General features: G+C 33.4%; 1 protein-coding gene across 2 annotated transcripts in view; it reads right to left on the bottom strand.

Annotated features, from left to right (window-relative positions):
• Positions 1 to 15,675, bottom strand: part of SBF2 (SET binding factor 2) — a 432,597-nt gene that overhangs the window by 134,585 nt on the left and 282,337 nt on the right. For both annotated transcript variants that reach the window (XM_020286579.2, XM_020286580.2), the window contains exons 15-16: positions 14,068 to 14,177; positions 12,549 to 12,698 (exon numbers count right to left, since the gene is read on the bottom strand). In XM_020286579.2, the coding sequence (XP_020142168.2) occupies positions 12,549 to 12,698; positions 14,068 to 14,177 (260 nt within the window). The remainder of the gene's footprint in view (positions 1 to 12,548; positions 12,699 to 14,067; positions 14,178 to 15,675) is intronic.

The raw sequence follows: 15,675 nt of genomic DNA, 5'->3' as shown, positions 1-15,675 counted from the left end.
GGCTTGTTAAGTATCTAGCACAATATATGCAAATAGCCCACTGACATCAGGGGACATTATCATAAAGTTTCAGACTAGGGTCAAAGAGCTACAAGCTTCCACAGAGAAAAAAGCAGGTTTTATGGGAAAGGTAAAGAAGTACAATCATGGGTCAATGGGGAAAATTTATCAATTTAATCCATTATATTAGCACATTAAAGGAGAGGAAAACATATTACTATAATAAGTGCTGAAAAGCAATTGGAAAATATTTACCAGTGAATACAAGTAGTAAGTAGGTACGATGAGAATAGAAGAAAACTAGTTCACTATAATAAAAACTAGTGACTAAAGCCAAGTAAAAAATATTATCCTAAATATCAAAATACTAATCATTTCAATTAGGATTAAGACAGGGATTACTTCTATCAGATTTTTATTTAACACTGTCTAGAAATTCTAGCAAATACATTAAGACAGGAAAATGAAATAAATAGTATAAACACTAACAACAAAGAGATAAAACTATCTTTTTTTTAGATTGGTATTATTGCATGCCTAAAAAACTCACGACATTCTAATAGAAAGCTGAAATTAATAAGAGAATTTGGTAAAATTGATAGATATTAAATAAATATGTAAAATTAACAGTGTTGATTTATTTTAGCAAAAAGCAACTGGAAAAGGAAATAGGAAAAATGTTCTACTACAATAGCAGTACAAACTATAACATGCTAAAGAATACATTGAACATTGAATTAAATTTATTCTTTTTCTAAAAAAAAAAAAAAGAATACATTGAACAAAGCAAAAAACTTATAAGAAAATTTTAAAAGCTTACTGAAAGGCACAAACAAAAATTGAAAAAGGAACCAGTGACTGGATGGGAAGATTTGAGCCATAATAAAATATTAACTCTTCCAAAATTAACGTATAAATTATTGCAATTCCAATTACTTTGTACTCTTAATTCCAATGGGATTTTTTGGAAATTGAATAGTATCATCTTAATGTTTATATAAAGAATCAATGGCCAGGAATGACTTTACGTATAAAAAAATCAGTGTAGGATAATTTGCCTTATCAGGTATCAGTCTTTTTATCAAATCAATATGGTATTACTTTAGAAACAGATAAATATCCATAGATTGGAATAACAAATCCAGAGTTGAATCCCAGAATATATAAAAATTCAATTTTTTGACAAACATGGTAGTTCAGTGGGAAAACAAATTATTTAATAAATTGTGCTGGCATAACTGGCCTTTCTTTTGGAACAGAATAAAACTGGACACTTCTAATATACTATATAATTGTAAAAATAGATTCCAGATGGAATAAGGGTCTTGCAAGAAAATTCAGACAACATGTATATCTTGGGGATGAAGAAAATGTTCTAATCAGACTGAAAATAATGAGGCTATAAAAAAAAAGGCAGCCAAAATTTGAGCAAAAAATTAAGTTTTTCTATGGCAAAAGATAAAACACAAAGTCAACAGTTAAGTAAATAATGTACTTGGGAAAAACTGTAAAGGGTAATATCTATACTAAACTAAGTACTCTTATAAAATAGCAAGAAAAAGTTAAACAATTCAAAAGACAATGGTGCAAAAGATACAAGTAAGCAAATCACAGAACAACGACTTGAAAGGCAAGCAGCATCTAAAATGATGCTAAAATTCGATATACTCAAGAGATTTCAAATTGAAGTAATAATGAGATAAATTACTTCATTGATTCATTCATTCCTCTATCCACTCACTTAACAAATATTACTGAAACTTTTCATGGACCTGGCACTATTTTAGGTGCTAGGGATTAGAAGTAAACTAAACAAAGTTCTTTATATGCACTTTTTACCCTATCTTTTTTGTCCATCTAAAAGAGCAATTGAACCTATTGTTGGCAGGTGTATGGGAAAAGAGATACTCTCAAAAACAGTTAACTGAGATATGAAACCTAACAGCGTTTTTAAATAGCAATCTGCCAATATCTATTAAAACTAAATATACATCTACCCTCTGATCAAGAAATTCCATTCCTAGAAATTGAACCTATAGAAATTTAAAACTACAGGTACCAGTAAATAAAGACATACATACAAGGATGTTTTTTGAAGCTTTGTCCAAAGTGGGAAAAAGCTGGACAGAAATTGAACTCTCAGCAATAGGGAAATGGTTGGAAAAAATGGGTTGTAGCAACACCATGAAATATTATGCAATAATTAAAAAGAATATTTGACAGCCTGGTTCTAAAACTGTGGAATGAGTCACCCTGGGGTGCTAAATGGAAATCTAAAGAGTAACATGATGTATTTTTAATTTTCAGGAGAAATAGCATTTTTCAACATATCTTGACATTGCATCTCTTGACATATTTATATGCTTGAAGTAATTCACAGCTTCAACATTAGATCATGCTGCATTACTATCAACATCATATCTTTGCACAGTCAGTCTAATACCAAAGTTTGAGCAGTTGTGTAGTACCCAACAGAGCACATATCCCACTAGTAAGCAACTGTAGTTACTTTAAAATGAAATAAAAATATACTTCTTTTAAAAAAATTTTAAGTGTGTAATTTTTTCAAATGGCTGTTCAGTTGTGAGGACATAAATACACATTAAGTTGGTCTAAAAGCTTACTAAACAAAGCTGTTGGGCATTTCTTTTGGCCCAAGGGGCACCAAGACAATATTGCTGAGACACTAATCACCTGTGAACTGAGTTTGGGAACCTCTGACTTAGGAAGTTTGGGAATCTCTTAAACCTACAGCTCAAGAAGTAAAAATTAACAGAAGAAAATGAAAAAAAGTAGATGAAAGGAAATAATAAAGACAGAGCAAAAATTAATTAAATAGAAACAAAGATACAAAGGCAAGGATTTTGCATGGTGGTATGTCCCTGTAGTCCTAGCTACTCAGGAGGCTGAGGTAGGAGGATCGCTTGAGCCCAGGAGTTTGAGGTTGCAGTGAGCCAAGATTGCACCACTGCACTTTAGCCTGGGTGACAGAGCAAGATGCTGTCTCAAAAAGAAAATAATTTTCTTTCTATTTTTAGTAGAGACGGAGTCTCGCTCTTACTCAGGCTGGTCTGGAACTCCTGAGCTCAAACAATCCACCTGCTTTGGCCTCTCAGAGTGCTAGCCTACTTCATTTTTGACATTAGTGTAAATTTGCTTCAATACCAGTCATGGATAGTATGGGAAATTATATATTGATCTCAACTGTAGAAAAAATTCCTAACATATCAAGTCCAACAATCCATGAAAACAGATGTACATCAACATAGATAGCTGCAGAAAAAGCAATTCATAAAATCAATATCTATTATGACAAAAACTCTTAAACTAGGAATGGAAATGGGCTTATTAACCTGATATAAAATATCTACCCAAACTTTTTAGCACAGGTAAAACTCAAAGATTATACTTTAAAAGAAAGGCACTCACTATAAAGTTGTATATATACGAACTTTGTATATATACAACTTTATCTGTCAATTTAAAAAAATGCTTGGGGGAGATTGGGAGCATAAGAGTAATATAAATAAATAATAAATAAATAAATAAATAAATAAGGGCAGGACTTGGCATGAGCTAAAAATGATGTGCTATGAACTGGTGAGGGCCAGGATTCCATCTAACAACCAAGGATTAAAAAAAAAAAGCTCCAGGCCAGGCGTGGTGGCTCACGCCTGTAATCCTAGCACTCTGGGAGGCCAAGGTGGGCGGATTGCTCAAGGTCAAGAGTTCGAAACCAGCCTGAGCAAGAGCGAGACCCCGTCTCTACTATAAATAGAAAGAAATTAATTGGCCAACTAATATATATAGAAAAAATTAGCCGGGCATGGTGGCACATGCCTGTAGTCCCAGCCACTCAGGAGGCTGAGGCAGGAGGATTGCTTGAACCCAGGAGTTTGAGGTTGCTGTGAGCTAGGCTGATGCCACAGCACTCACTCTAGCCTGGGCAACAAAGCGAGACTGTCTCAAAAAAAAAAAAAAAAAAAAAAAGCTCCTGAGATCATGCAATTCAGAGACAGGAGACACCTTAGAGAGCATCTAGTTCAACCTCCCTGACAATGTAGAAATTATTTTCAGCTTACCCTACAAATGACCAAAAGAGTATCTAATGGAATACTCAATGAAATGGGGATTACATTTCTATAAAGGTATTCATTTTACTGTGGGGAAATTTCAAATGTTCACTCTGATCTATCCCTCTCCAGACTTACCAAATCAGAATGTGTGATGATAAGGGCCCAGAAATGCACATTTAAAAAATTTGAGAAAGTTTTGAAAATGACTACCCCAGATAATAGGACATATTTTTCAACTCTACGTACATATCAAATTTACTTGTGGAACTTTAAAAAAATACAGATGTATAAGCTTCAGTTGTGGTGATTCTAACTCAGCAGGTATGAAAATTTGCACTTGAAATATATCAGTGACACTACTGTGTATTGGCACAGTATTGACCACCTTACTTTCAAGCGAGGCCATTAATTATCAAAATAGCCATCCACATTCTCTAACCTAGAGATTACTGTGCACAGAGACACAAAGTTGAAAAGAGGTGCTGGTTTGGGTTGAGGATTAGATTATAGCCAAAAAAGGGGCAAAAGCTACTGGCCTGTGTACAAATGGAAACTGTATGGGGACTGAAACTCTTAACCAGCTGAGGTAAGCTGCTACATACATTACAGTCACTTATTAATTTACTTATTCATCAAATTTCTAATTGAGAGACTACTACATGCTAGGCATAATGGACAATACAGGCAATTTCCTCATATGTGGTAAGTGTTATTACAAGATCATGGTGGATAGTATGGGGGAAGTACAAGATACACTGGAAGCATGTAAGAATGGCTACTGGTCCAGACTTGATGGGATGAAAAAGGATTCTAGGAAGATATGATATTTAAGCTGAAATTAAAGGATGAGTAGAGTTAACTAAGAGAAAGGAAGTAGTATCATGTTTCCCCGAAAATAAGACCTACCCATAAAATAAGCTCTAGCAGGATTTCTAAGCATTTGCACAATATAAACCCTACCCTGAAAATAAGACCTAGGGATGGGCGTGGCTACGCAGTGTATCTGCACAACCCATGCATTTCATCGCGGAGCAGTAAAGAAGACGAGCAGCCCTTCTCATCTGCCCCATTGTGACAGCTACTATCCCAGAGGTGACAGGAAAGGTGCGGGCAGCTACACCAACAAGGTCAGCTCCCCATCAGGTCCCGGCCACCATGTGCGTACTGCAAGCTGAGGCTTTGAGGGGAAAATAACACATGGTCTGAAAGTAAGCTGTAGGGTGTCTTCTTGAGGAAAAATAAATATAAGACCCTGTCTTATTTTCAGGGAAACACGGTAGGAAGTAGAAAGGAGAGGAAGAAGAAAACTAATGCAATAGATATGTAAGGCCTGAAGACTTATAGCAGTGCAAGATGAGGCTGTAGATATAAGAAGAGGCCAAGATAAGATCAGCATTTACTCTGAAGGCAAAAGGCAAAGATTTAAAATCAGGAAGTGACAAGATCCAACTTCAATTTCAGAAATATCACTTCGGTGAAGGACGGAGAACAGATACATTAGGGGGATGGGTCAGGATGAAGGTAATCAGTTAGGAATCTGCTGCAGTAACAGGTAAGTTATATTGGTGACTTAAACCAGGACAGTGGAATTTAAGAATGGCAAAGAGTGAATGGATTTTAGAGATACGTACACAAAAGGTAGAATCTATAGGACTAGTAGCGGATCAGATTTTGGGATAAGGTTAAGAACTAGAGAATATTTCCATGTTTTTGGCTTATTGGTGCCATTTGTTGAAGTAGGAAACTCAGCAGGAAGAGGTTTTGGGTGGTGGTTGGAGATGGATGTAAAAGATGATTACTTTAGTTTGGAACATGTTGACATCTAAACAGCTTTGGGGCATTCATGTAAAGATGGGCAACCAGCAAGATATTTAGTTCTAGAATTTAGGAGATCGATTTGGGCTTAAGATACACATTTGGAAGACATAAGCAAGCAATGATAATACAGATGAATAAGATTGCCTAGGGAGAATCCTACACTAAGAGAAGACCTTAAGATGGATCTAAAAAATGAAACTGAAAATCACCAGATTTTCATTTAGAACTCATTTCTTCAATTTACTGTGTGATTTAGAAAGAGCACTTAATTTCTTTGAAACTATTTTCAGAAGGTAGTAGTGACTATGGATTACTCAGTTTCATAGACAAAAGAAAGCTAAGATTATCTGAGGCAGTCCAAAGTGATACAGGTACCCAAGAAGGAAGAGGATAGGACAATTACGTATGAGGACTGGATGGTTCTCTCACAAAGGGGAGTAGAGAATGGAAGCAGACTTGGGGAACCATGATGAGGAGTGGCAACTGACTGTGTTTAATGGCCCTTTTTGTTTAGGTCATCCCCTACAAGAAGTAAACTGACTGACAGCTTCATTAGAGCAGAACCTGGTAGAGCTGTTCTACTGAAAAACTCCTAATCTTAATATCTTTAATAAAGTCGTTTTCTATTTGGCTGGTCACATTTCTCAGAGAATATAGCCTTCCAATCTCTTGCCTTGAGGGCAGGCAGCCAGAGTTCTGGAAGCTGATGGGGGAAAGCATACTGGTATTCTCAATATTTGAAATTCATTTAACCCTCTCATTTGCAGCAAGACAGAATTTCCCTCAAACAGACTATTTCCAAGGACAACAATGGCCTCTCTCTCTTAAAATAAATATACAAACAAACAAATATCCAATCTTTTGCCAGGGTAAAGGAGAGGCAGCTGGCTATTAGGAAAGGATTATAATACAGAAGGAAAGGATTATAATACAGAATTAGGAAAGGATTTGGGAGGTGAATCCAACAGCATCTTCTAGCAGCTTTCAACCAATCCCCTATTTTTATGTTATACACCTTATCTTCCTGCTCTTAGAGATACCTGATATCACCAATTCTGGAGCTTTCTGGGGTTCTGTATACTTGGTTGCTTCAAGGCTTTTCCCACTGCCAGTTAGGAACAGGCTTTCCTGGGTCTGCTAAGTAAAGATCATTCCATCAGCTTTCTAGTGTCTAAACTAGACTTTAAGGGGTTTGGGGGGTCTAAATAAGGGGGTTGTTGATTGTTTCTGTTGATCATATTTCATACCAGCTCATTTCCTTCATTTTTAGTCATTTCAAAATTATGAGGTCATATTTTATTGAATTTAACCTATGGGAGTCCTGATTGCCTAAATTCAGGATACATTATTATAAAAAGGATTTATAATTGTTGTTTATGAAGGCAAAGGTGGAGGGCATGCTACTTACTAGGGATAACCTTTATTATTTTTCCAGTGTTCTATTCTAGCCTGTTGTAAAACTTTAAGGTTCAACCAGCTGACCGAGACTTATAGTGTCTAAGGCTTAATAATACAAATCTGGTTTTTCCAACTGCTAACTGCTCAGGGTTTGGTTTTCCCTATTTGTCCTTTTCTTAAAGAGTATACAAAGGGGTAAAGATTTCCTTTTCTTCTTGGGAGAAACAGTGTATCAAAAACATGATTTATATTTGTTTGTTTGCAATTTTCTAAGATCTATTTCTATGTTAGTAAGAGGGTCTCTCATAGTTTATCAGGATGCTGGAAATGGAAGACTTCATTGCGTTTTCAAATTATAATTTATTGTTAAAAGATTTTTTTTTTTTTTTTGAGACAGAGTCTCACTCTGTTGCCCAGGCTAGAGTGCCGTGGTGTCAGCCTAGCTCACAGCAACCTCAAACTCCTGGGCTCAAGCAATCCTGCTGCCTTAGCCTCCCAAGTAGCTGGACTACAGGCATGCGCCACCATGCCTGGCAAATTTTTTCTATACATAATCTTAGTTGGCCAATTAATTTCTTTCTATTTTTAGTCTTGTTCTTGCTCAGGCTGGTTTCCAACTCCTGATCTTGAGCAATCCTCCCGCCTCGGCCTCCCAGAGTGCTAGCATTACAGGCATGAGCCACCACGCTCAGCCTTAGCTAAGGTCTTGACACATAAAATGTTTTAACTGTATATTTGCTAAAATGAAGAATTAAAGCCAAAATTCTCTTTTGGAGAGACTTTTAGTGCTCTGTCAAAAAATACTAAAATATGATTAATTCTCTGAAATGAGACAATATATAAGAATAATCTATAATCTCTATAAACCAGTCCTATAAAAATTATGTTACCATTGAAAGAACCTAATAAACAAATAGCCATTTGGTAATATTCATGTTCCATTTACTTTTCCCTTGAGGACAAGAAAGACAGAATAACTTCTAGGTCACAAAAAGCAAAAATTACTGAAGTTTTTGAACCACTACCTAAGAATTAGTTCATTTAATTAATGTTTCTTTCTTAAAAAACCAACACAGATGTTTGGCCACTCTGCCTTGGAACTCTGTGCTTTTGTAAAAAATGTTCAGAATGTCATGTTAAATCCCCCTCGATAAGTATGTGTTGCACAAGGAATATAAATATTAACAAATCCCAAGTGGGTACTAAATAATGCATTAAAATTAGAATATCACATGAAAACCCATTCATAATGGAGACAGCCCTCTATATAGTGTTAAACAACAGCATGTGTTTGATGAAGCACAGAATCTATTTTTAATGTATATATGAGATGCTGAATTACAAAATTTTAAGTACTCATAAATTCAGGTGTATTTGAAAGCAACAACAAAAAATTCCATGTCTTTTTCTTTTCTAGAAATATGATTATTCAAATGAAAAATAATTATACCCTAAGGGTACCCTGCTATTCTATAAGTGGTCTATTAACTGTACATGCTAAAATTAAGTTTAGAGAAATCCTTAAAATTTAGTTCTTCAGTTAATAAACAGCACAGAAAGTACTAATGGTAAAAAAGCCCCTGAAGTGGCTTTTAATAACAATTATTAATACCAATTATTAGAGGATCAGGGAATTATTTGACTTTAGGATTTCTAGAGACTTCAATCTATTAATTGTACTCCTTTATTCTCTATAATAACAGAAACAAAGTAGCAAAAGACATGGGACCTTTTCTTAGGGCAAATTTATTATGCTTTCTTCTTCTTATAGGGTGCTCAAAATTTCCTTTCTACAAATATGAGAACACATTTTAAAATTATAAAAGTAACATATGGTTGTTCTATATTTTATATAATTTAGAGGTATATGTGTTTCAAGCAGAGAAGGGTTTAAAATGAAAAGCAAAACTCTTCTAATCTATATCCAGAGATAACCACTGCTAAGGATTTAGTGTAAATATCCTTCCAGATTTTTAGTATCATACATATACATAGATAAATACATGTAAAATGGAATCATATTATATCTACTTTATCTAACTTCCTTTTTGCCCACCTAGCAATATATAATAGAAGTTTTTCCATATCAATACATATCTAGATCTACTTGTTTCTACTTAGTAGCTGAACAGCATTCTAAAGAAGAATTGTACCATAATCAATATCCAAATGGTAAGCATTTAGATTGTCTTCAATTTTTGCTCTTATAAACTAATACAGCTAGTATCTCACACTCTAAAGTAAAAATATATATCCAGTAAAAGTGAATCATCTCCTATGTTGTGAATTCACTTATACAACTTACAAAGTGCTTGCAGTGAGTTTGAGAAGATAAATACTCCCCACAAAAATCTAATAGCAGTACCTTAAGACATAAAATATGTATAAGTCACAAGATTATAAAGAATGATACAATGAAAATCCATATACATAGTTTGAGAAGTAGAATATTACCATTACATTTGAAGATCTCCATGTTCACCACTCTTCCTCTCTGTCCCCCAGAGGTAATTGTCTTTCTTTCTTTTTTTTTGAGACAGAGTCTCACTCTGTTGCCTAGGCTAGAGTGCTGTGGCATCAGCCTAGCTCACAGCAACCTCAAACTCCTGGGTTCAAGCAATCCTCCTGCCTCAGCCTCCCGAGTAGCTGGGACTACAGGCATGTGCCACCATGCTTGACTAATTTTTCTATATATATTTTTAGTTGTTCAGCTAATTTCTTTCTATTTTTTAGTAGAGACAGGGTCTTACTCTTGCTCAAGCTGGTAATTTTCTTAAAAATTTTATTTCTTATTACCTTGGCTTTCTTTATAATTTTGTCACATGTATTTGTATCACTAAATTATATATCCCTAAATAATATATTACATGCTTTTGAATTTTATAAAAGTGGAATCATATTGTAATTGAATTGTCTTTTTATTTTTGCACAAAATTGTCTTCTTTAAGATTCATCCATATTGTCCTTTGTATCTGCAATTCATTCATTCCTTTTCTCTGTTAAATAATATTCTATTGTAAGAAGATACCATAATTTATTTATTCATTCTAATGCTGGTTGGCAACATGAGTTGTTTCAAACTTTCTACTATTTCAAACAATGCTGCTATGAATATTTTTTGTGCTTATCTCTTGGTATATATGGGCAAGAGCTCCTCTAGAATGGAATCACTGGGTCACAGAATATGTTTCATACATAGCTTTGTAAGATAATAACAAATTAATTTATTTCTTCTCTTATACCTTATTACATTTTCTAAAGTGGTTATGCCAACTCACACATTTACCAGCAGAGCTTACATGTTCTATTTGTTCCGTAACTGTGGCAACACTTGATATTATCAGATTTTTAAAGTCTTGTCAAATAGTGAGTATAAAAGACTATCTCATTGTGGTTTTTTCATTTCTTTAATTACTGACATAGATCATCTCCTTATACAGTTATTATCCAAGTGGATTTCCTTTCTTTAGGATACTTAGATCTTTTGTCCATTTAAAATCAGGTTGTGTTTTTTAAAAAAACTTGATTTATAGGAGTTTTGTGTTTTGTTTTTTTATTAATAGAGACCTCACTATGTTGTCCAGGCTGGAGTGCAACAGCTATTCATAGGCATGATCATGGTGCACTGCGCTTAAACAACCCTCCCATTTCAGACTCTCACATAGCTGGAACGACAGGCACCCACCACAGTGCCTAGCCTGTAAGAGTTCTTATAATCTGAGTATTCATCTGTCAGCAGTTATGCTCTGCAAACCTCTTTCACTCTGAGGTTTGTGTTTTCATTCTCTTTGTGGTATCTTTTGATGAACAGAAGTTCTTAATTTTAATGTAGTCAAATTTATCAGACTTTTCTTTTAAGATTGGCACTAGTTATGACTTGTTTAACAAATCTTTCCCTACTTCAAAGTCATAAAGATTATTTCTTGTATCATGTCTGAAAAATTTTAGGCTTTATAGATTAGCTTTTTGGGATCTTCATAGTCAAGTCTTTAATCCATGTGGAATTGATTTTTGTGTATGGCATGAGGTATTTGTACATTTTTTTATGCAATGGTATATTATGTATATGTGGTCCCAGCACTATTTATGGAATTGCTCATCTTTCTGTCAGAGGTCTAAAATGCCAATTTTGTCATAAGTCACGTTGTGATGTAAGTGTGCATGTGTTTCTAGGCTCTCTATTGTGTTCTATTGGTCAATTTGTTTATGATTGTGCCAATTCCACACTGTCTTAATCGCTATAATCTTAAATTAATTTTTTGATAGCTGACAGGCAAATATTTATGCTTTTTTGTTTTTCTTTAGGAGTGTATTGGTAATTATAAGGCTTTTGTTCTTCTACTTAAGATTCTGATAGGAATTGCATTGCCTCTGTAGATTATTTTGGGGAGAACTGATATTTTTAACATATTGAGTCTTCCAATACACAAATATGGCATATCTTCTCATTTATTTAGGCATTGTTTTTTCCACAAATTATTAATTATATCCTGTAATTCTCGCTTTCCAATTTACCAACCAGTATTTAACATACACTTTTGTTTACGTTCTGTGGAGTCCCCTAAATGGTCTTTGAAATCTTAATATTTAATTACATTTTTACCTTGTACACAAGGTTCAAGAAGGGATTTTTAGATCACCTGTGGAGAACAGGATGTCAATGTTATAGAATATCTAACAAGGGAGACAGGATGGGGAAACAAGTTATTTGCTTCTCCTAAATTGGGTCTTCATTATTTTTTTAGAAATTTATTTCTGTAAGATCATACACATATTTTGAAGCCAATTGGAAATATTTTTTGTGCTTTACACATACAAAATGCTTAGTAAATAATGACTTGCGTAATTAATTTATCATTTGGATTATCCACCATTGCCCTTTGCCTAAGAGTACAACTAGAATACTCACTCAAAGGGCTGACATGACTAGTGTCACGTCATTAATACGTTAAGTCATTAAGTAATATGTAACTGAATGCTTTAAAGATGACTTTTCATTTTTAAAGAGCAAGTTTATATTACAGAACTAGTAAAATCTAGTGTTTTTCAAGAGAAAACAAAGAACAAATGAAAACCTCTTAATATTTATGCCAAGTAATAGATAAATATTTCTGACAGAAAGGATATGGATACTGACTCTTTCTGCTATTGGCTGTGGTAGGTTCAAGAACTGATATATTGGTAATTACTAAATATCCTAGAAAAATAAAAAGTATTCTCAAATAAGAGGAATAATTTGAAAGAACTAAAAATTACCTGTAGAGTACAATTCATCATCCTTATTATGTAGTCAAACTGTTGATGGTCTAATATTGCCCGGTTTTGCTGGACATGTAAACCCAGTTCGTCAGTGAGACACTGTCTTGCTGCCTTTCCTTTAAGGGCTCTTAGTGCAGCAGGAAGGGTCTGAGGACAAGAAAGGTACAAGTGACCAAATGGTACCATTGGCAAAAAAAAAAATAACTTTCAAACAATCATCCTGAAAATTCAAATGCATCCTGTAAACCATTTAACAAAGTTATTAGTAAAATTAAACTCCTAGAAAAGAGGTGATTTGCTCTTAAGACAAATGATCAAATGGATGGGTTTGTAGTTATTTTTACTTATAAGCCAGCAAGAAAAATACGTAGAATTAGTTTATGTGGTAAACTGAAAAAACATTAAATTCACTTTTTTTTCAACTCACAATACTTTGGTTACCAAATTGACTGTTGCTTTAGAACCTGAGTCAAAGCCACAGACATTTAGACACCTTCTTTCTATAACTAGCCAATTCTCCAATAGAAGAAAAAATTAAAATGATAAAAACACAAGTGATTTTATACTTTTAAACTAGTCAGCTCCTTAATCACTATTCAGCTTTAATTTCTGACTGGGAAATTCTATAATCTCTTCTCATTTCAATATCATAATAAATAAAGAAAAAGGACTCAGCACAACAAAAATTGCTATCTCTAGGTTTATGCATTAAAACTCCTTTATTTTATCACAAGAACACTCTTCAGTTCACCATGTAGGAGTTAATTTACTTTACATATAATAACAATAAGCTTATTTAACTTGGCAAGTCTGAAAAAAAGAACAAATGAACAAATAAGGAGGAAAGGAAAAGGACTAAGACTAGGAAGGCCAAATATTTTTATGGGCAAGTATAATAAACAGGCTGAGAAAGCTGAAAGCAAGAGAAGCAAAAGGAAATATATACTTAATCATAAGAAAAAATAGAAACCAAAAAACTCAAAACATAAAGAGGCTTGGGTCATTTAGTGTGAAGGTAAAAACACTTGTACATGTTTTAGCTGCCCCTTGTAACGAATGTTCAGAAGTATGACAATGAATCAGTAAGAAAGGGTTACATTATGTTCATCATATTGAATTGAAGAAGGTAAGAAAATGCCTAAGGTGGTAAATTTAAGTTGAACATTACAGTTTCCATAATCCATTAATATGCTAATTAGATTCTTTGCAATAAATAAAATTATATGTAAAATAAGTTTCTAAGTAATATGCTAAAATAGAATTTAATAAAAACATTGTTTAAAAGTCTGAAGGAAAAATATTACTACCAATATTTCTCTTGTGGTCACATAATTAAGCCTGGCCTAACAGTTTTAAATCTGAGACACTATTCATTTAAAATGATCAAAACACTATTCATTTAAAATGATCAAAACAAAAGGCATAAAATAAGAGGACAGGTCAACTGGCAACCTCAACATGTAAATCTGAAAGGGAAACAATAAGTGCTTATTTGGGAAAGATGTCATTTTATTACCTTTTCAGTCTCCAAAGTTTTATTTTCAAATATGAATGAAATGCAGTTTCTAACAACTTCTAGTCTCTGTGCACTGTTGAAAACTGTCGTCACCTTATCCATTATCGAAACTAGTAAAAGAATATAAAGAAAACACAAAGAAACTAAACTCCTTTGGCAATTACAAAAGCAAAAGGAATAAGATTGTTTAAGACTGTTTACATGACCAAAACTATATTTTTATTTTATTTTTTTCTCTTGTTACAAGGCATTGAAGGTCGTCCATTTCCTTACTTTGGTTACATGGTCCAGCTAGTCAATGGATAATTTCACAGGATTGATTCTAATGATACGCTTAACTAATGCAAATTAATTTACATTGCAAAATAAAATTATATTAAACAAAGGTAAACATCTATTTTAACACTAATTGTAAACAAACTGATAGGAAATGTTTGGGGTACAAACAGCTAATGCTCATATGCAAGAGGACTACTGACAGAAGAAGAAGTTGCTATTTCTAAGATATTATCAAAGACAAACTATTATACATACCACCAAAAAATTATATTAGATACTACAAATTTGAGTAAAGGGGAGTAAAGGGGACTTGAGGAAAAGAAGTGGTAGAAAAAAGAGAAATGTTCATGGCCAATGAATTGCTATACTGGCTTAGGAAAGTCACTTTTTAGTTTTACAAACTTAGTATCTCACTTTTTATGATAGGGTTGGAAAATTCTAGTCTATTACATAGGCTACAGTTACCTAAATAAATTTAACTTATTAAAAGAATATTAGGATATAAATGAAGGTAGTATTTGTAAAAAGAACTTTATCATTTGTACAAATGAGGTAGTATCAATAATTCTTAAGCCAAAAAGAAAGACTGTTTATATTTTATGGCTGCTCTTTGGAATCTAAAGGCATAATCTTTTCACCTCATTCCATACCTAAAAAGAAAGACTATTATACTTTGCTCATTAGCATCTCTTTCACTCATCAATACAAAACCTGTATTATTCAAATAATGTTTTAAATTTCTTTATCTTAAAATAATTGTGGGCTCACACAAAGCTGTAAAAATAGCATTAATACAGAGAGGACCCATGTACTCACTATCCAGTTTCCTCTATGGTGACACCTTATATAACAACTATAGTGCGTTATCTGAATCAGGAAAACAATACAATGAACTATACTACAGAGCTTAGTTGGATTTTTACCAGTTTTCTTCAAATCGTTTTTAATCATATAACATTAATTTTCTACATGATCTTGATGTTTAAATTGATTATTTCACATGACTTCTCTGTCTGAAATGCTCATTTTAAATTATGGGCTCTGGTGCTTCCCACACACATAGGTGGCATAAACTGAAATAGAAATCTATCAACATTAGAGGAGAAAACTTATAGTCTCCAAATACCACATACTTTATTGAGAGAGCGACATCTTTAAGTTATGTTGACAAACTTTTAATTCTAAAATTTCTTCAGTAGTATTTTAAATTTTCTTTAGGCTGAGGTATTAGAAACATGTATTTTTCTTATAATGAGTTTGTTTACCATCTAGATTTTTTTTTTTTTTTTTTTTTTGAGACAGGGTTTTGTTCTGTTACCTGGGCTAGAG

The sequence above is a fragment of the Microcebus murinus genome, chromosome 4 (genome assembly GCF_040939455.1).
Source record: "Microcebus murinus isolate Inina chromosome 4, M.murinus_Inina_mat1.0, whole genome shotgun sequence".
Classification (NCBI taxonomy): domain Eukaryota; kingdom Metazoa; phylum Chordata; class Mammalia; order Primates; family Cheirogaleidae; genus Microcebus; species Microcebus murinus.
Note: the sequence above shows the minus strand (reverse complement) of the source record. Positions and strands in the feature narration are given on the sequence as shown.